General features: G+C 31.1%; 1 protein-coding gene across 1 annotated transcript in view; it reads right to left on the bottom strand.

Annotated features, from left to right (window-relative positions):
* LOC142325450 (putative E3 ubiquitin-protein ligase HECTD2) overlaps positions 1-23,444 on the bottom strand; it is a 91,547-nt gene that overhangs the window by 51,953 nt on the left and 16,150 nt on the right. Inside the window, exons 2-4 of the mRNA XM_075367226.1 lie at positions 14,212-14,438; positions 7,001-7,231; positions 6,756-6,845 (exon numbers count right to left, since the gene is read on the bottom strand). Coding sequence (XP_075223341.1) covers positions 6,756-6,845; positions 7,001-7,231; positions 14,212-14,298 — 408 coding nt within the window. The 5' untranslated portion in view covers positions 14,299-14,438. The remainder of the gene's footprint in view (positions 1-6,755; positions 6,846-7,000; positions 7,232-14,211; positions 14,439-23,444) is intronic.

Genomic DNA, 23,444 nt, shown 5'->3' with positions numbered 1-23,444 from the left:
TCAGAAGAGTAAGAAGACAGATCATGAAGATAGCGCTATATTTTTTATTTTACAAAAAGTTTCAGATACAAACAAGCATTTTGTTTATCTTCATCTAGTTACTGCTTGGTTTAGTAACTTTGTTAACTCTCACAAAAAAAATATTTTGTTTGACCACTAAAATAAATACCACAAAATTCAAAATACATGTTTCAATTACTTTTATTATGTACAGAGGCAGAAATTATCAGTTAAAAAGTTCTGAAAATGTTTTCCATGAACAGAAAATCAAAATTTTAGATTGCTTCAATTTTTGTCCTGACAGGGGATTTTAAATTCATCAGGGTTTTTATGATATCGTAAAAAAACCAACAGACAGTAAATTAGTTCAAATGTTTTCAATTTATCCTTTTTTTGTTATACAGAGAAATTGATCAACTGATTCATAGATATTCAGGAAGTCTCCAATCATTTAAAGTAGCTTTCTTGATTCAAGGCCCATGGACAGCTGTGTTTTTGTTTGAGATCTGAATGTACTGAAACTTATTACATGTATGGATCAGAAGATAAAGAAATGTTGTTAATTAGAATCCAACAAAAGAATGACTAGAAGGCAGAGTTGAATGTTATAAGCATTATAGTACCATTATAACTAGTCTAGCAGGGCCTCAAACTTTCGATCTCCTGCACATAAAGACAAGCAGTAATCCTCTCCCCCCAATCCAGCATACATTTATTGTGATTTATTCTAAGTATAAAGCAATATAAATGTGAAAAAAAGTTTTTATTGCTTGAGGAAGATCCTTCATAAATAATTTAACTAAGATACAGCCTACATTTTAATGTGGGTTAAGATATAATAAATTCATCTAGCAAATCTCATTAAAATCAATCTAGGTGTTATTGAATGTATAAACAGACACAAATCAGATCAAGTTATTATTTTTATTCCTGCTTGAAACAAAAGCGATTGTGAAAAGAGGATATTCCAACAGTGTAGATGCTAATCATCAATTTCAGTGATATAGGTTCATCTTAGCTAAAACAAACTTGAACAATATTCATTTGAACAAATATGGAACAAAGAGTGGTTTTAATAGTGCAACATTAATCTACACAAAATTTTTCGATTTCTCAGTAAAACAGTTACCATTTACATGTCATTTCACATGAAGAAAGAACAAATATTTATCAACCTTTGATAATAAAGCATACTACCCAAATAAAAAACATACAATTTACAATCAGTCAATATTAATTCTACATGATTCTTTACAACATTTATAAACATACTTCATACAGTTTTTTTATTAATGGACAACATATCTTGACATTTTTCATTTGAAACTTCTCCACTAAGCTCCACAAAAATTTATAAATTACAAAATTTTTCAGATTAAATAATAAACTTTCATGTAATTTTCAATTAATTACATAACTGTGATATACCAAGAAAGAGTTACTAAAAAGAGCTAAACAGTTATTGAAATAGATTTAAAAATAGAAAACATCAAAGTCCATTTTCAATTTTTTTTAAATAGTTTTGGACTATTTTCTATTTAAAAAAAAACCATCAGTGGTTATATCATTTGAACTTTAGCTAAAATTTGAGAGCCATTCTTACATCAACCACGACAATTTTAAATATAATCATAACAGGCTTATCATCAAAAAATTTAATTTCGACTGTTCATTTCAAAAAAGGTAAATTTTTAAAAATAAATCACTCTGGTTACTCATTTAATGATTTCATTGACTGAAGAAGCTGGATTTAATTCTCAATATATTTATTAATATCAAAATTCCTTTCGCATCACATTTAAATAACTGTACATTAACAATAAATGACTCTCCACTACTTCATTAAAACCAAATAGTTAATTTTCACCAAAACTACTCTCTATTAGCATGCAACAATAATGTATTGTTTGTTTTACAAAAAAAAAAGTGCACAGACAAGTTAAAAAGTAACCTCACCAGTATTTTAGCAGATGAATATATTAGAAGTATTGTTGAGTAATAATGGAGTAATGAGAAATTCATTCTAGTAGAACTAAAGCTACTGCTAAATAATTCCATCAAGAATCATTCATATTTTTTCGATCTGGGCCATGGCCAAACATTTATCCGCTGTGAGGCAGGTTTGATGGCCTGAAGAGGAAAATTATTTCACATATTCATTCAAAAATATGTGAAAATATTTAATATTTATTGATGTTACGATTACTTCTTTTTTACAGTATCTGTTTACTAACTAATAATTTATGATAGGTTAAATATAAATATATTTAAAAAGCAGAACATAATAACAAAGTTATTAATTAGTTAAATTCTTTAGTCACAGCTTTTTTCTTTATTTTAGATTAAATTTGCCTTCGGCAATCCCAGTTACAATTTGCAAGATAATCTTTTTAAATTGCATCCTGAGACAGTGACATTAAGTGAACTCTTTAACAGTTCTAATACATAATTAAATTATTACTAAAAACTAGTTAGAACTAAACTCTTTAACAAAGTTTGAATCTTTATCCTGTAGCAATGGAGACCAGGAGTTTACAACAGCAGATCAGCAACAGCTGATCTGTTTTAATTTATAGAAAGAATCTTTATAATATCACAAGTAAACTTAAGGAAATTACCCAATACTTCATATTTGACTAAAACTGATATAAACCAGTGTGTAAATGTATTACTGTCATTATAATAACTAATGGTTTGTCCTTTAGTATACGCTGCATTTACTTTTATAGGATAAGCATGAATTTTCATAGTGATAATTTTGGTTTTTCATCTCTACAACTTCTAAACAAATCATTATAAGAGAAAAGAGATTAGGATCATGTTTGTAGAGAACTATCTTTCACTTGATAAGTGAATAATTTTTACATAAAATTAACAGAAAAGAAATTAATTTTAATTTTTAGATGAGTCAGGCCACCTCTTTACAATTACCATAATGACCTGACCTTCTGGTCAATACTTTCTCTTCCAATCTTTCTGGACTTACTAATTACTATCAAGGTACTGTTAAAGAAGCTATTCAGCTGAATTTTGTTGAAATTCTTCAATTCAATGAGAAAATAACAATTCTCTCTCTCTGTCTGTCTGTCTGTCTGATTGTAATTATGATTAATACTTAATTTGTTTTTTCTCATAATTTATAACTTTTTACGGTTTTTCAAAACATGCTAAAACCGACTAATTAATGAACACCCATATATGTCAGGCATGAATTCAACTTTTCTTAATTCTTATTTTCTCTACACTTCATTGCTCTTGGTTAATTAAAATGTTGTACTAGAATTTCTATGCTTTCGATGTAAGAAAGGAAGTCCTAACTTCAACCAAATAAAAATTTATACATTCATTTTCTCTCTCAAGAATGAAATACAATATGGCTCAGATATTAGAGGTACTTTCACTTTGTTCTTTATAACTAAATATTGTTTAAGATAACAGACAATAAAACAACTGATTTGATAGTCTTATGACTGAGATTTTTTCCCAACATAATTTTTTTTATGTTAATACGTAACAAACATCACTTTCAAAGTTAGATTCTTCAAACCACAGTGCACAAAAGGTTTATCAATATAAATCTTATACTCATAAAATGACTAATAGCGTAAATTTATTAAATCAACATTATTAAAAAATGGCTTTGAATTTTAAAAAATCACTATAAAAACACCCAATTAAGAGTTCAAGCACAAAAAAATTATTACACAAATTTATTGTATTTCTACTATACATTTTCAGACAAAAATTTGTTTACTGAAATTAATTGAACTCTTGCATTTAGCTAATATTTATTTTTTTTTTAATAAGCTGCTAAAAGTTATCTAGGTGCCCTTCCAACCCACTTGATTGGTCTAGTGGTAAACACATCTTCGCAAATCAGCTGATTTCGAAGTCGAGAATTCCAACATTTAAATCCTAGTAAAGGCAGTTGATTTGATTACTAGATTGTGGATACCAGTGTTCTTTGGTGGTTGGGTTTAAATTAACCACATATCTCAGAAATGGTCGACCTGAGACTGTACTAGACTACACTTCATAGAAACTGTCTCTTTAATTCCACTTAATTAATTATAGTACAATCCCATTTAATTTTAATCTTGATAAGACTAGTCTTTTAAATAAAATCTAAGCAATAGCTAGATATGAGATATAATGAAGCAATGAATAATTTTCTTCTTATTCTGGAATAAATATAATTTTATTAAAAACTTGTGCATTTCTGCGCAAGAAGACCGACTTTTCATTATTTTAATTTGTTTCCTTTTACCCTGCTCAAACACATATCCAGTCAAAATGACCCCCAAACTAGGGAACGCTACCTCAGTACACTGAACAATATTGCTAACAACAGATACTGCAGATAAAGAAACATTAATGTTCCAGCATGCAGCAGCATAACAAGCCACGCTTCTAGCTTGCCCTGCTCAAATTTTTTTGAACTTAAATTGAGCGTAACTGAAGAATTTCTCAACCAATCTTCATCAAATTTTACGCTTCTACAGCATATTTAAATTTCAATGAAATTGAACTGGAACTTTTAAAGATTTTCAAGCCTCAGAATTTTATACATAGGCCTATAAATACATAAGAAAATTTCAGTTATTTTCTTATTCCTCATACCTCATAATGTAAAGAAAATTCATATTCACCCCCACTCCCACCATGCATCTGAAAATAATACTGTACTTTTCTTTGAAAACTCTGTAAAAAAAATTCTTCCGTATAACATCTATTCTAAAATTCATTTATATTCTCTCTGAAATAAACATTTTTAGGAAATTTTGTAAGAAAAAGCTCACTTAGTAAGAGTTTCTGGTAAATTAATGTTTAGAGAAAGGGACATTTAAATACCGGACATTAATGAAAATTTAAAAACAAAAAAATGGTGAATACCAACTATAAAACAATAAAGAAAGAAAAAATTATTATTATTTTTTACAGATTTAAAAATCGTTTGATTAAAATAAAATTAGAAACCCTCTACAGTATCTTAGTTTGCAATATTCTTAGTTTTAGGCAAGAGACACGGACATTCAGAAAAAAATAAAAATTGTTGTTCAAGCATTACAGATACTTTTTAGTCCAGTTTAAAATGGTAATGAGTAGAAAAATTGTGAAGAGCTCTAGGATTTAGTTGGAGGTGAGAAAATTGTAAAACAAACAAAAACACAAAGGATTATTTAGCTATGGAATATAGGAGGAGAAGAATGGATGAGTAAATAATGCTAAAAAAATGCAAAAGAAGAATTGATTATTTATTGAAGAATGGTTAAGAAGTCAACAAGAAGAGAGATGGACAGTTGGAATGTGAAAATATTTGGTGATAAAGGTAGTAAGAAGTTGGAGGAGTTTAGCTAAGGACAAAGTTATCAAAGATATCAAAGTTGTAGCACCAATTAACAACTATTTCTTAAAAATCCTACATTGTGAAACTGAATTTGACACAAATAATTTAGAAAATAAGAATATAGTTTTAATAGATATATTATTGTACGGAATATTATATTTTTACATGTATATCTAGTACTTAATTGCTAATGATTTCCAAAAATTACTTAATTTTCAAGAGATTTAAAATTAATCAATTGATATTTTTTAAATGTTGGTCAACATCAAATTAATAAAAAAAAAAACCAAAATTTATTAAATAAAAAGTCACCAAAATTTACCTAAAGGAGTTACAAAATAAGCACACAATGCTCATCCATTTAGACTCCATGTATCCATTCAGACTTTCCATACAGTACTCAAGAAAACTTCTGCATCAGATGGAATCAAGACTTTTACTTAGAAATTGGCTATTTTCAGGAAAGTTCCATTTTGAAACATCCATATTAAAAAAAGTAAATAAATTAATAAATAAATGGAATCCAGTATCATAAAACAACCTTCTTTTTTGTTTTTAAAATGAATCTTAATCGGTATCACATATTAAGAACATCAAATAAAAAGTAAAGCTAACAGCATGCAGTAAAACTGTAAGTGAGGTTGTTCAGCTTCAGTTACCTCCAAAAATATTTCTATTAAATGTGTCTTAGCAATTGGCACTTTATCTTACTTTACATCTTTCAACTTCCAAGACGCTACTACTTGAGATGTTCTAGGTGTAGCAGAGCCTAACCCACCAGGTTGGTCTAGTGGTGAACGCGTCTTCCCAAGTCAGCTGATTTGGAAGTCGAGTTCCAGCGTTCAAGTCCTAGTAAAGCCAGCTATTTTTACACGGATTTGAATACTAGATCATGGATACCGGTGTTCTTTGGTGGTTGGGTTTCAATTAACCACACATCTCAGGTATGGTCGAACTGAGAATGTACAAGACTACACTTCATTCACACTCATACATATCATCCTCATTCATCCTCTGAAGTATTATCTAAATGGTAGTTACCAGAGGCTAAACAGGAAAAAGAAAGGAAAAGGTGTAGCAGAGCCACCAGATTGTACAGAAAGCAGATTACCATCCTGCCCTAACCCTCTCATTAGAAAAGACTGATTGTTACTTAAAACACATTAGTAAAAAAAGTAAGGTTTTACTAAAAATTGGTACAGTTTATCCAGAAGTGTGAATTAATGTGATTGAGATTAACAAGTTTGTATTGTGTAAAAACGTGCATTGAAGTAAAATAAATACATCTGTGTTTATTAAGAAGTAAACTTCAATATGCATAAACACACGAGTAGTTATTGATTTTCTTTTTTATTAAATATTAATAAAGAAAAAATATTAGTCCTTAATATTACTGCCTTGTTCATACCTTTGGTACTGGTGGAAGTGACTGATGAGAGCCAGGACGTAACAATAAATTCAATCTAGCTCCCAAGCGATTCTCTTCCTGTTCTGCTTCCTGAACAAATAAAATATCTCCTTTAAACAGATTTATTAATAACAAAGTTCCTATGAAAACATTCTAATGAAAGTAATTGGAAATAATAAGTTCAATAATCCAATTACTAACAAAAAAATGTCTTAAATTAAAAAAAAACCACAAAAATGACTCACGATTGGAGGAAGACGGAAACTGGGTACTAGAGGATCGCTGGAGGAACGATGGCTTCGTACACGACCAGCACCAACAGATGCTTGAACAGCTTCTTGTATAAGTGGCCTAACTGGACCATAAGGCTGACCACAGAAAGGACAAGAAGAAGACAGCCTGGGAGCTCCAGCATGATTTTCAATTGTTACTTTACATGCGCTGCATGTTGCTGCTTCATTTGTGCGCACACGGGCCTGTAAAATGACAAAATATAAATAAAAATCATGTAACGAAAGTATATGCTAAAAATAATGATTGTTTTACTATTATAAAAATTATCATTATTTTATTTTTTTAAATATTTCTTCCCAACAAATCAGATTTTTTTAAAAAAATACTGATGAAATTTTAGCACTAAATCTGTTTGGTTATGTTCAGTCAGTTTTAGTGCTAGTCTGGATCGTTTATCACTTAAAAGCAATAAACCCGACTTGGTGAACGATCCAGATTCAACAAACAACTTCAGAATCTACAAATAACAATTTTCTAAAGTATTAAGAAAAACAATTTAATCAAATAATGTATATATTACTGTAGGTTTGATTAAATCTCAATTGTGCCGTTACTTGTACACAATTACTTGTATGTTTATAATAATTTAAAATTTAACAACAGAAAATTATATAATCTCTGGAAAAAATAACAGATCATTAAAAAGAGTAAGTTTTAATGTAATAAATGTAGATTTAATACCAACTGAAGATAAGGGTTATTGCAAAAACCGGTTATTGGAAATTAATAAGGTAAATATAACTTATCCAATTACTGGGCAATAATATTAAATTTAAATAGCGTCAAATAATTGGCAGGCAGGAGTAGGTTTCGTGATGAACAAGAAGATAGGGAGGAGAGTGGAGTATTTCAAAACGCATAGCGATAGAATCATTGTAATAAGGATAATATCAAAACCTAAACCGACAACGATTGTTAACGTCTATATGCCTACAAGCGCCCATGATGATGATGAGGTAGAGTGTGTATACGAAGAGATTGATGAAGCAATTAAACACGTAAAAGGAGATTTAATAATAGTTGGAGATTGGAATGCAATCATTGGAAAAGGCAAGGAAGGAAATATAGCGGGTGAATACGGGCTGGGCAAAAGGAATGAAAGAGGGGACCGACTTATAGAGTTTTGCACGAAGTATAATTTAGTAATTGCCAACACCCAATTTAAAAATCATAATAGAAGAATATACACTTGGAAAAAGCCAGGCGATACTGCAAGGTATCAGATAGATTATATCATGGTTAAGCAAAGATTTAGAAATCAACTCGTTGACTGCAAAACTTACCCTGGAGCAGACATTGTTAGCGACCATAATTTGGTGATAATGAAATGTAGATTGGGGTATAAAAACCTGAAGAAAAGTTGTCAGATGAATCGGTGGAATTTAGAGAAGCTTGAGGAAGAGGGGGTAAAGAAGATTTTTGAGGAGGACATCGCAAGAGGTCTGAGTAAAAAAGATAAGGTAGAAAATGTAGAAGAAGAATGGGAGAATGTTAAAAAGGAAATTCTTAAATCAGCAGAAGCAAACTTAGGCGGAATAAAGAGAACTGGTAGAAAACCTTGGGTTTCAGACGATATATTGCAGCTGATGGATGAACGTAGAAAATATAAGAATGCTAATGATGAAGAAAGTAAAAGGAATTATCGGCAATTAAGAAATGCTATAAACAGGAAGTGCAAACTGGCGAAAGAAGAGTGGATTAAAGAAAAGTGTTCAGAAGTGGAAAGAGAAATGAACATTGGTAAAATAGACGGAGCATACAGGAAAATTAAGGAAAATTTTGGGGTACATAAATTAAAATCTAATAATGTGTTAAACAAAGATGGTACACCAATATATAATACGAAAGGTAAAGTCGATAGATGGGTGGAATATATTGAAGAGTTATACGGAGGAAATGAATTAGAAAATGGTGTTATAGAGAAAGAAGAGGAAGTTGAGGAGGATGAAATGGGAGAAACAATACTGAGATCTGAATTTAAGAGAGCATTAAAAGATTTAAATGGCAGAAAGGCTCCTGGAATAGACGGAATGCCTGTAGAATTACTGCGCAGTGCAGGTGAGGAAGCGATTGATAGATTATACAAACTGGTGTGTAATATTTATGAAAAAGGGGAATTTCCGTCAGACTTCAAAAAAGTGTTATAGTAATGATACCAAAGAAAGCAGGGGCAGATAAATGTGAAGAATACAGAACAATTAGTTTAACTAGTCATGCATCAAAAATCTTAACTAGAATTCTATACAGAAGAATTGAGAGGAGAGTGGAGGAAGTGTTAGGAGAAGACCAATTTGGTTTCAGGAAAAGTATAGGGACAAGGGAAGCAATTTTAGGCCTCAGATTAATAGTAGAAGGAAGATTAAAGAAAAACAAACCAACATACTTGGCGTTTATAGACCTAGAAAAGGCATTCGATAACGTAGACTGGAATAAAATGTTCAGCATTTAAAAAAAATTAGGGTTCAAATACAGAGATAGAAGAACAATTGCTAACATGTACAGGAACCAAACAGCAACAGTAACAATTGAAGAACATAAGAAAGAAGCCGTAATAAGAAAGGGAGTCCGACAAGGATGTTCCCTATCTCCGTTACTTTTTAATCTTTACATGGAACTAGCAGTGAATGATGTTAAAGAACAATTTAGATTCGGAGTAACAGTACAAGGTGAAAAGATAAAGATGCTACGATTTGCTGATGATATAGTAATTCTAGTCGAGAATAAAAAGGATTTAGAAGAAACAATGAACGGCATAGATGAAGTCCTACGCAAGAACTATCGCATGAAAATAAACAAGAACAAAACAAAAGTAATGAAATGTAGTAGAAATAACAAAGATGGACCACTGAATGTGAAAATAGGAGGAGAAAAGATTATGGAGGTAGAAGAATTTTGTTATTTGGGAAGTAGAATTACTAAAGATGGACGAAGCAGGAGCTATATAAAATGCCGAATAGCACAAGCTAAACGAGCCTTCAGTAAGAAATATAATTTGTTTACATCAAAAAATAATTTAAATGTCAGGAAAAGATTTTTGAAATTGTATGTTTGGAGTGTCGCTTTATATGGAAGTGAAACTTGGACAATCGGAGTATCTGAGAAGAAAAGATTAGAAGCTTTTGAAATGCGGTGCTATAGGAGAATGTTAAAAATCAGACGGGATAAAGAGGTATTGCGGCAAATAGATGAAGAAAGAAGCATTTGGAAAAATATAGTTAAAAGAAGAGACAGACTTATAGGCCACATACTAAGGCATCCTGGAATAGTCGCTTTAATATTGGAAGGACAGGTAGAAGGGAAAAATTGTATAGGCAGGCCACGTTTGGAATATGTAAAACAAATTGTTAGGGATGTAGGATGTAGAGGGTATACTGAAATGAAACGACTAGCACTAGATAGGGAATCTTGGAGAGCTGCATCAAACCAGTCAAATGACTGAAGACAAAAAAAAAAATATTAAATTTTATTAGCACAGTGGTCAAGATGTAACTGAATTATTTGAGAATTAAAAAACTATATACATACAGTACAGCCCCGCTATAACGCGGCTCGATATACCGCGAATACGGAAAAAACGCGGATATAACCTTCAAAAAAATTTGAATATCTGAAAAAATAAAATTGGATGAATTAATGCTATTCAATATCGGTGTAAAACCGACCATAAATCCTTTGAAATTGTCAACAATACGCTTCTAATATAACATCTGTCAATAAATCATGACAAATTTTAAAGCTATGACTCCCAAAAACATGATTCAATAAAACTAAACTATGATTCTAATACAGTAACAGGAGAAATTCTTATGATATACTGTACGTGACTCATTTCCTGTAACAGGGATAAGACAATCAATGTGCTGCCTGTATACAAGGTACAGTATACGGTATCTGAATGTTATTACGTGTTGTGATTTATTCCGAGCTGCTTTTACTGTGTTTATCAATATTGTTAAGTTTTATTACGTTGGTTAATTATTAGATTTTGTAGTGTTTGTTTTTGTCTAACATGTCGTCTAAACGAAAAACGTATTCTGTAAAGGAAAAATGAGAAATTATTGAAACGGTTAAGGCAGGCCGTTCGAAAGCCAGTTTACCCCGAGAATTCGGTGTGCCTGAACGTAGTACACGTGGTCGGGTGAAAAAAGAAGATAGATTGCGTTCTTTTATCGATTCGGTAGATGAAATAGTCGAACTGGATCTCAAAAAGGTTAGACTCGGTGATGTTAATGTTGTAAATGAGTGTATGTACCTTTGGTTTTTACAAAAACGGAGTGAGGCAGTGCCGCTATCTGGCCAGCTCTGGCACTAGATTTTCATGAAAAAATTAACATGAAGAAGAATTCAGCGCTTCTATCGGTTGGTTATCGCGATGGAAAATCCGTCACGGCATAGGCAAAGTAAATATCAAAGGGGAATCTCGTTCAGCAGATGCGACGGCAGCCAAAAATTTTTCACAAACAGTATTACAATCATTTATATAAGAGATTAACTTCAGTGATGAACAGTTGTATAATTGTGATGAAACAGTTTTGTACTAAAAAAATATTGCCAACGAAAACATTAGATGCGAAGGGGCACCAAATAAGTCTGGTATGAAAATGAACAAAGAAAGGGAACTTTTCTTTTGTGTGCCAATAAGTCAGAAACTATAAATTAAAATCCTTAATCATTCGTAAGTATGCCAGCCCACGTTGCTTCAAACACGTTAATACCGGTTACTTTTAAAAATAGTAAAAATGCTTGAATGACGTGTAATATTTTTTTAGCGTTGTTTAACGACGAATTTGTGCCTTGTGTTAAAAATTATTTACGAGTTCAAAGATCGGAAGAGAAAGCTTTACTTCTTGACAGTTGCCCTGCTCATCCGCCTACCGACTTGCTGAAATCTAAAGATGGGAAAATAATCGCAATATTTTTACCAAAGAACACCACATCTTTGATCCAACCATTAGACCGAGGAGTTATTCGGGCATTTAAAGCTTATTACCGACGAGAGCTACTGACCGCTATCGTTAATTCAGAATTACAAGTAACAGAATTTATTAAAACTGTGTGATTAAAAAGTGTTGTATACATCGCTGGAACAGCATGGACTAACGTAAATTCTACTACGATTAAAAATTAATGGTCGGGTATTGTCACAGAGTAATACAGAAGACATCGAAATAGGAAATGTTCATATTTTCACTGACGGACACGCACTGGAATTGTCAAATTCAACCGGAGAAGAATAGTCTGTAAGTGATCTCAACGAGTAGGTTCAAGAAGACCATCAAACACCCGTTGCCCATTACATGACCGACGAAGAAACTGTAAACTCCGTTCTACAACCTAACGATAATTTGTCGGAGGAAGAAGGGGGAAGGTGTTGCAGAGGTTGCTGTTACGGAGAGGTCTTCTACACCCTCAATAAAATACGTTCTGGAAAATATAAATAGTGTAATAACATGAATGGAACAATAAAGCGTTAGTGATGATCGTCATTTATTGGATTTGCAAAGGGTAAAATCATATATTATAAAAATGAAACATACAACCGCAAAACAAAAAACAATAACTTGTTATTTTAAAAAATAATTTACATTCAAAGAAAAAATATCGTATCTTCTTCACTTAACTTACTTCTCTCACTTCTATTAAGTACACATTATACTGTATTGGCTTTTTCTATTAAACTATTATTGCTTGATTTTTGGCTATTTTTTAATTGATCCCCATTGTGGTTTAAAATTTACTTCTCGAAATAACGCAGTTAGCCTATAATAGCGTTATAGCGGGGTTACACTGTGTGTGTGTGTGTGTGTGTGTGTGTGTGTGTGTGTGTGTGTGTGTGTGTATATACATATCAAATAAAATTCCATCATATGGGGAAAAAGCAAAAAGCATTTCTTTTTATATGTTGTAACGCTGAAAAAAATTATTTAACTAATTTATACGTTTGAATTTTGATATCTATGTCATACTATGTTTTAAAAATTGTAAAATTTTAGACTCTGAAGAAGCTTAAGGGTAGAAGAATAGCTCATACTCAGATAAATTCTTTGTACTATTTACATTAAAATAAAGTGTAGTGTAGTCGATTTTAAAAACTTTTCAATAAATATTATATATATGCATTTTCAATTTCAAAATTTTCTATTTTAAGTGCCAAAACTTATAAATATTACGAAAAATGTTATATTAATTTTATAAAAATTAATTCATACACCAAATCATTTAATTAACCACTTATAGTGAAAACAATGTATGGATTCCAATAGAAATTAGAAGAATACAAGATGAGTAGGTAAATTAGTGGTATAGGAAACAAGAATTCAATTCGCATATGATTTACTCTAACAGAGACCTACTTTAACAGCAGAAATATAGTCGTGAGAGTCATCCTTCTATTGAAAATAGATTTAATTGAATGTTTTATTTTTCTATACTTTATTTTTCTACTTAATAAATTAAGTATTTTTTTCTTGAAAGTGAACCTAATCTTTCATTAATTTGTAACCTACTTTTACATTAACAATTAATTTTATCGTTAGGAAACTGAAATTTATTATAAATAAGATACCATATCCTCAGTTCCTGGGCACTTTTCACTGTTAGTTTGTATTTTAATATTAAAATAATATTTTATGATATATTAATGAAAATACGATAAAAAATTAAGCTAATGTGACTAAATTTTTTTAGGTAGGCTATTTTATGAAAATCTTTAATGTGCCTGTGGCATTATTATAATTTTTTGTGAAAAAATTTCAAATTTTCAGATTTCAGAGAATTCATTATGTTAGTCTAAACTCAGGGTCACAATGAAAATGAATTAAAAGCCTAGTCAATATTTTATACTTTTCCTTCTCCAAGTTTGATATATATATATATATATATATATATATATATATTTTATTATATTTAAATTGTCCTTTTTTATACATACAAGAGTATCATATCACATATATTTTTCCCAGTTAGATAAATTTGTGTGACTGAACTGAAAAAGCTGGATGTATGATTAAAATAAAATTAGGTTCAAAACTCTTTTTCATCTGATACCAGGAATTAAATTAAAATTTTCATTTATAAAACCAGAGTTGCTATAACACTTAGGCCAAGCAATATATATGAGGTTTACTACAATTAAAAATTCAAATTTTTAGTTTTAACTTACCGAAGACTCATCATCATTGAAACGGAATCCTCTGAATGAATTACGAAACCTTTGCCAAACCCATGTCATCGGTGAGGCCATATCCATTTTGTCATATAATAATTAAATGTCCATTTGTTAAAACTTTTAATAATATTATTAAATGATAATTTATCATAATATAACTTTTGTCACAGTTTACACAATCACAATCAAGTCATCGTAAATTTTTTTTTCTTTTTAATTTGCTGTCATAAAATTTTAAAATAAAACTTCTTAAAGTACATACAGTTTATACATATATATTTTATATTCAAATGCAAATCTATAAAAATATTTTTTTTTTAAACCGATACTAAGTAATATGACTATTTCTAAAATGTAAAACTCAATATTAAATGGTGATATTAATGCAATCAGTCCACGTATTTATGTCAAGCTGAATTACTACAAAGACATTCTACAATGTTTTCAAATTTTATTTCTTTACATTCATTTCTCATTAAATTTTTCACTACAGTAAACCATACTAAATGTAAAATACAAAAAAATTCTACAAAAAGAGAAAGGTATTAACCACCCGTTTGAAATTTTAAAAAAATAATGAAAACTACTGGTTTTTGTTTTAATCATTTATATATGAAATTTTTCTGAGAAGTGGGTTCTCAGTAGCAATAAACTAATTTTACAAAAAAACCATCGGCTTACCTTTCCATCTGTTTCAAGATTCAAAATGAAATATAAATTTCTTGAAAGGTTGTTGAAATTTCATCTTCATCTAATGAAATTATTTCCTATAGCTAAGTGAATACGAGTAACACAAAAATGTCATAAATAATTTATCGAGAGAAAATATTATAAAAATTATTTTTCATCAAGAGGAGCTGCTATCTAGTAAATATATATATATATATATAAAACTAAAAACTATGTTATTCACATGTCTTTTAACATTTTTTAAATCACTGATATCTCAGAACGAATGGCCTAATCTGGATAAGTGAAAATCTTAAAAGGAAGTTTTCGGAATTTCAATCATAGGAAATATTAAACAGGTAACTGTAGTATAGCTCACTAATCACATACTGATGTGACTTAGCGACTTAATCGCTACAAAAATTAAGCTGTAAAATATAAAAGACTAATTTATACATATTAATCATGCAATGCAAATCATCTTTCAATATGGAATTGCTTTAATAAATTTATAACAAAATCTTTCTCAAATAAATTTACAAAACGTTTTATTCACATAGCTACAAAATTTAAAAATTTTTCCTTCTTAAACGAAGACTTTTAGTAATATTTAGACTATTTGGTTTCGCATAACTTTTAATTCGTTAAGAAAAATTAAGTTCACCGTCTACTTATGAAAAACCTCAAGGATTTTCTTTTAGACGGCTTATTTCTCGAGAAAAGTTTATTCAATTATTCTGGTAAATGAAATAACAAAATAAAATTCAATCTATTTTCTTGATTTCATTCTCGGAAATCATTCATCTATCAGTCAAAATGAGATTCAACCAACAGCTTAAAATATTATTACATGAAAAAAAATTTGTAAAATAATACGATACTTTCTCGGTTTATGAGCATAAACTTTGATAATTTGTAGTTCGGAAGAAAATAGACCTAAACAGTATAATATTTTTTCTAGGATTTGTAGATTTCGTAATTACATCATGCACAGTAAGATTATCAATTTTGAGAAAAAATATTGTACGTCTTTACAAAGGCTCACTATAAAGAAAATTTTTTTTTTAATCCATCAAAAACTTAAACAGTTTAGGAAATTAAAGAAAACATCACGCACGACTGCAAAAAAATGTAACCTAAACATATTTATGTTAATGCGTTATATAACGAGTGATCGTAAAATCACGCTAACCCAAATGACAACAAATTGTTTTTTAGAAATCCTTTTTATTAATTTACAAAAGTATTATTTACAAGTTTATAATAAATGCTGGAAAAGTCCACCATGATTTTCAATGCATGCATTGAACGTTTTCGTACGTTGTATGCGAACTTTTTCATTGTAGCAGCAGTGATGTTTGATATACAGTCTCAATAATTTGTTTAAGTTCAAATGTTTGCGGGTTGTTTAAGTACACATTATCTTTCAAAAAAATCCCATAATTAAAAATAGGGAGGACTCAGGTCCGGTGAACGAGGAGGTCGTTGACGAGAAATTATCCGGTCATCGAAGAAATCCCGAAGAAACTGCAAATTACTGTTCGCTGTGTGTGCAGTTGCTCCGTCTTGTTGCGGCCGCACGTTCATCAGCATGTAGCAAAGTTACAAACTGCATGATTATTTCTTGACACCGTTCAGCTGTGATGGTCTCTGAAAAAAAGATAGGCCCGACATTTCTCCGATGAGATACACCACACCACACTTCAATTTTTTATGAATGTAATGACCGTTCGTGGAACACATGCGGGTTCTCTGAAGACCATATTCTGTACTTTTGACTGTTAACATATCCGCTAAGATGAAACTAAGATTCATCACTGAAAAAAGCCATGTCAAGAACAGATGTCATTTCGAATGAAACTTCTAAACCACCGAGAATACCGCATTCGTTTCTCCTTACCTGGTTCTTGGAGCCGATGACTTACGTTAATCCGGTACGGATGTAATTTTAGAAGTTTAGTAGCCTTATTATGAACACCTCCGTAAGATAGTTCAATCCGGTTAGAAAGTATTCGAAGAGACGTTTTTGGAGAACGAAGAAGCGTTTCATTTATCGTCTGCAGACTGTCGTCAGTTAAACACTTGGACGGCCGGTACCGCTTACAGTCAACCACACTACCTGCATCCAGAAAACGATTAAATAAACGACATATAGCGGATTTGTTTGGCACGTTAGCATCTGGAAAAGCATTTAAAATATTTTCTTGACACTTTTCGAACGATTTCGATTCGCAGTAACTCACAACAATAAAGATTCGTTGTTCTTGCGTAAAAGACATTGCTGCTCGGACTAAACAAACTGCTTGGTGCTACGCCCACTGTTGCCTGGAGGCGTTCTACAAAGTAGAAAAATTTTGGTTGCGCGACTTTACAATCACTCTGTACTACCTTGTCATGGCTTCTATCATACAACAGTAAATATTATTCGGTTTTTAGTTTATTTAGTAAGTTTTTAGTTTCATTAAGTAGATAATGAATTCTACTTTACTACTTTAATGTCTGGTGTGATTACACATTTTTACATGGATTTCGTCGTTCATCCTACTCTCGATGACACTTAACGTCTACTTGGTAGGCGCAGCATGGTTACTCGCTTTACATACTAATCATGTATGACTATTCTGTCAGTATTTCAATCGTAACGACTATAATATCTCTTTTCTACGTATTTTTTTATTATTGCAAATATATTATTTTTATCTAGATTAGAAAATCCACGGTCTCTTTACAAGTAGAATTCTTTTGAATCGGCGAGCTGCCCTTCCCATTCCTATCCTACCGGTTTCAGACATGCATTTCTGATGCCTTTCCCAACGCTCCCCCCTCTCACACCGTAAGGGTCCTTCATGCCGTCACCCCAACCCCCAATACCCATTCTTGCATGTGAGTGATCCAAGGCGTCCTAGGTATGAGGGCTGCCTTCCTGGCCCTACACGTCGCCATGCTTCGTGCTTCCCGGTTTTTTTTTATAAACTTCAAAATATGTTCTACAGTTATCAAGATATTTACAACATTATAATAACACTAAAATTAACAAGTCCTAACTCAGATATAACAAAATAATACATTATACATCCGGTATGCATTACAATAGACAATATGAGACTATCCCTGATTTATTGCACCTAAACAATAAATCATACACAATAAATGACTTTAAAACTAATTTATATCAGAAGTTACTACCTCCAGACGTTGCTCTCATTTCCGATCCAACTACTCAGCCCCCCACTGTAGAGCCACCCTCTCCTTGACTCCCAGGATCCTTGAAGCCAAGAAGTGTGCTCACATTCCTGTCCACAGCCAGGACATCACACCACACTGGGCACCCATAAGAAGTTATGGAGGTTATCACTCTCGTAAGCAGTACCTTTTCTTTTGTCGAGGACGTACAGTATTCGGCATTATTCTGGAGAGAGTCATGGCAGTTTTCTCAGCTTTCTCGTTGGTGTTCCTTATGTGTGGATCGAAGCACATACTTTGGTCCAACCAGACCCCTAAATATTTGACTGTCTTATTAGGCCTTATAATACTGTGAAGGTATGATTTTTTTTGTCTTCGAAACCCCATTTTCTCCACCCTGGCCAATGGTTGGTGATATCAAAAAACTTAGATATGTTTTAGGCCCTTATCCAAAGCGTAGTAGGATTTAAACGAAAATCGATATTTTACATAATAAGAAAATAATATCGATATTTTGTTTTTTCGAAAAAGCCCTCCCATTTCCATCCCCATGATCCGATTTTGGCCGTTAACGAACTCGACCGAGATTTTGGGACTAATTATTTTTAAGAAACAATTTGAACGTGATTAGCGCAAAATTACGGCAGTTATCGTGTCCACAGAAAATAAAAAATATATATATATATAAACCTTTGAAGTGACGGTGGTTTTGGGGTCTGGGAGATGTGAACCGCAAAAATATGTCGAAATTTTTCCTGAAGTCGAATCATGGTATCCATTACAATAGGTAGTTTTCTTATAAAATCTACCAAAATTCAAACTAATACGTAATATACTTTTTTCAAAAAAGGTAGAGATAGATAAAATGCAAGCGACCGATAATATATTAAAGAAAAATTACTGATTATGTTTACGTAATATTAGATAACACTTTTCAACTGACCTTCTAGATCAAAATGACCTGATTAATAATGTTCATTTCTGCTATTAATTAAACTATTAATGAAGTATTACAAAATAATAACGGATTCTTAAATGAATTTATTTTCATTTGATTTTTTTTTTGTATTTATATTTATTTTTAATTAATTCTTTTATACTGTATTTTTTATCTTAGGCATTTATTTATATTGATACAAAAAGTTTAATTATTTGATTTTTACACGGAATATGTAAAAAAAACATAATCGGATAGGAAATTTCATTTTTAAATAATTTAAATTTAAGTGTAATTTTAAATAATATTTACTCAACGATATCTAAAGTTACGATTCATCACTACCATTGTCTGTATACATGTCAAAATCTTACACTTGTACATTTTAATACAGTAAATTTTAAAGCAATATTCTAGGCGATCATTACGTAAAAAATATCATTAAATGCCAGATTCCGTTTAGTACAGTAGATTTGTATCGTATTTGTATTAGTTCTTCAGTGACATTTTGAAGAAACGTTCCGACACGTGCGACATAAAATTACGTAATAGAATCTTTATGCAATGAAACGAAAAAATAATCAGTACAAAGTGTACGTTATTTCATGTAGAACCATCAGTATACATGTTAACTAATAAAAACCTTTCTTTAACTTTTGAATAATTCATTAAAATCTAAATTTAAACAAATTTTCCGCATAATGAAGATTAAATACAGTTTATAAAATGGATCTTCAACAAGTAGATATGATGAAAAACATATTTGATTGTAACGTGTATGAAATTCATATTCGTCGATAATTATATAAAAAAAGGAACAAAATAATGCACAATATTTTGAAGAACTTTTCCGAAATTTTACCTCACTTCTATCACTTTAGCGCCAACTGAAGTTTTGCTACAGTCTTGAGAAGTGCCATTCGCTTTAATATAAACCGTCCACCGATCGACGATTACCGTTCTGAACGACGGGCTATTCTTTTCCCTTTATATCTCTACCTCTTTTCGCCCACAAACGATATCGCAGACGTTACAGCTGCGATATTGCAGCTGTAATGTCTGCGATATAACCCGAATTACATGAGGTCCATATCTGAACTGTCAATTACTACTTCTAAGGTTTTCGGGAAATTTTATAAGTACAAGCGTAGAATAGTAAAAAGAGATTACTCAAGTACTTTTTTAAAATTAAAATGTAATTATATTCCTACTGAAATATAATTAAGTTTTATACGGTAATGTTACCGCAGCAGTCAATAAGTTAGGTAATTGGTGAACAAGAGAAATTTGCATTACATTCTGAATTTCCATTATATGGAATTTTCCGGTACTAATAATATGGAAATTTTCGGTGTAGTAATGATAATTGCATTTCATTATTGCCCCTGAAAGACAGTTGTACTATAAATAAACGTAATTATTTTTTAATGCTTTTTAAAGTGACTGTTTTTTGTTTGTTTACTAATTTATTTTTTAATTATTAATATTTTTTAAAATTATATTAATTAAATTGCTTTACTTAATGCTTGTTCAGACGAAATATATATCTAATTTTGAATTTTTTTAACGGTTTTTGATCGTTTTATCTTGTTTTTGTTTTAACAATTATTTAATCTAGTGTAGTTTTACACATATAACAGTAACTCTTTGAAAATTAGATTATAAAGTTCAATCTAGTTTCATAAAAATAATTAAAAATACTTCAATTTTTATTAAATTTATCGTAATCGAAACGTATGTTGAATTCATTTAACAAACATTAAATGAAAGAAACGTATTTCTTTCATTTAATAGAAATATGTGAAATTTTACTGTAAATAAACCTATTCCTTATTTGATAATCATATGTGCAAATAATGTAATTAGGTTAGTGATTTGATTGTATTCTTTTGTGTTCGATGTTTCATATTTTTTTCTATAAATAATGTTAGCGCTAGTAGCTTCTGCATCCTCAACAGCTTGAAGGTGATCAATCAAACGTTGAACACAGCACAGAAAAGGAGGTATTATGGCACCAAAAAGAGCGGGAGACATTAGGGTAATTAAGACATAATAAAGACGTAATTAAGATATTAGGGAGTCATTTAATAGAAATATGTGAAATTTTACTGTAAATAAACCTATTCCTTATTTGATAATCATATGTGCAAATAATGTAATTAGGTTAGTGATTTGATTGTATTCTTTTGTGTTCGATGTTTCATATTTTTTTCTATAAATAATGTTAGCGCTAGTAGCTTCTGCATCCTCAACAGCTTGAAGGTGATCAATCAAACGTTGAACACAGCACAGAAAAGTTGGTATTATGGCACCAAAGAGAGCGGGAGACATTAGGGTAAAAAAAAATTATACGGGAAGAGACTTCAAAAAAATAAAGGAAGTCGAGACGAAACGTGGCGTCGTCTAAGGCCAGGCAAGCAGTATCCTTGCCAATGACAACTTGGTTCGCCCGCACCCAAGAGCGGTAGAGTTGGGGTACTTCCGATGATGTCACAGAGGACCCTGATGGTATGAGAGCACGCGTTGAGGGGAAGGACATGCGAAAGCATGCCTGGAACCTAGTTGGTTAGGGCCTGGAAGGACAACTCTCCTGGGACGGGACATCTCGGCTACCCAGAAGCGTAAGTCGGGTTGTTCCTATGATCCAGGGGAGACTCCGATGGGGGCCTGTGGGGGGGGGGGCTAAGTCAGGGTGGGGCAATCTGCTGCCACAACACTCCGGAGCGATCGAGGTAATGCTTTAAGGCTGTACCGGTCTCTCTGGGAGTGTTTAAAAACCTATTCCTTATAAATATGTATATAACCCATGCCATAAATATATATGGCATAAAAATACCATATCACCATGCCATATATATATGTATATATATATGCCATATATATATGTATATATACGTATATATTTAATATATGTATATTAGATATATATATATATATATAAATATATGCATGCAATATATTAGATATATATATATACGTATATGCATGCATATATATATATATAATATATATATATGTCGGAGAGGCGAGGAGATTTGTCAGGGATTCAACGTTTTGTGCTTCACTCATTCCCATCATTACAAGTGGAGAATATATCAGATTACAATAAAGTTCAATTAATAAAAATGAGTAGATAACTCGTACAATGAAATAATTACAAATGATAATTATCACTTATCAATAACTCAGTAGCACACGAATTACGATATAAGATTAATTCAATTTAGAATTCAAATAATATTAAAACAACTTGCGATAGACCGAGGCTCAGGGAAATAACGAATTCGCGATCACCAGGACGTCTGTTCGATCTGGGTTCCAAAGCAAGACTACCCTTTCTCCATATTCTCAAATAATATACCTACTGCATATTTCCTTTTCCTTATTAATTTTATGATACCCCTATCGTCCTGGGATCCCGACTACGTTGACAACCATGTGCCTACCTGGGCCTAAGCCTACCGCAATAAAACAATTTAAACCTTATTTTACAAAACATTACAAGTAATGGTACATTTCTTAAAACTACTAAAAATACAGATATTCTAAAGAATATTCTCATCGTTTTGTCGGAAGATACTCCACTGTACTTTACTCTCCGACATATATATAATATAATATATGTATATATGTATATATGATATATATGGCATGGGTTTATTTAAAAATACTTTCATTTAACGATTGCTATTACGATTGTTTGTTTAAGTAATATCATTCAGATTACATCAATTAAAAATGATAGTTTGGTATGTCATCCTTTACTTGAAAAGCCCCTATATTCTTTCAAGTCAAGGGATCAGTTAATAGGCGATCTACGTAGCTCAAGTTAAGCTTTAACTTTCGATATTTGTATCACATTTATCATAACGGAACGTATTATTATTTAATACATTGGAAATTTTCATCTAATGTAATGTAATGTAATCAGAATGTAATGGAAATCTTTCTCGTTTACCATATACCTAACTTACTAATTGTTGTTATGACATTACCGTAAAAATCTTGGGGATCCTGGTTTGGTCAAGCTTTTATTCCATTTTTGTCTTTATTTCATCAGTGTTTACTACTGTAGCCGGTTACAACCGTAGTTTTAAATAAAATTAATGCGAAATGTTAAATCAAGCATTAACCCGTTTAGTAAAATACGATGTATAAAAGTTTCACTCCGATGTGGTTACGTTGTTTGTCGTACGGCACACTTAGCTGAAAATAATCCGTGTGAAACCGACTCGTGTAAAACAGTTTTTAAAAACTAGCGGTTCCAGATGAAAACTGTTTCTCATAATATTTAGACCGATTAAAGAAATGTAATTTAACGCAGTTCCTATTAAACTACAATTTCTTTTTCATAATCTAATATCACTTTAAATTAATTTACTTTTGCAAGCTATATTATCACAAAGTGGTAAAAACAAAATTAACGCACAAAATAGTT

The sequence above is a fragment of the Lycorma delicatula genome, chromosome 5 (assembly GCF_047948215.1).
Source record: "Lycorma delicatula isolate Av1 chromosome 5, ASM4794821v1, whole genome shotgun sequence".
NCBI lineage: Eukaryota > Metazoa > Arthropoda > Insecta > Hemiptera > Fulgoridae > Lycorma > Lycorma delicatula.
The sequence above is the reverse complement of the archived record's forward strand: the minus strand, read 5'-3'. Positions and strand labels throughout refer to the sequence as shown.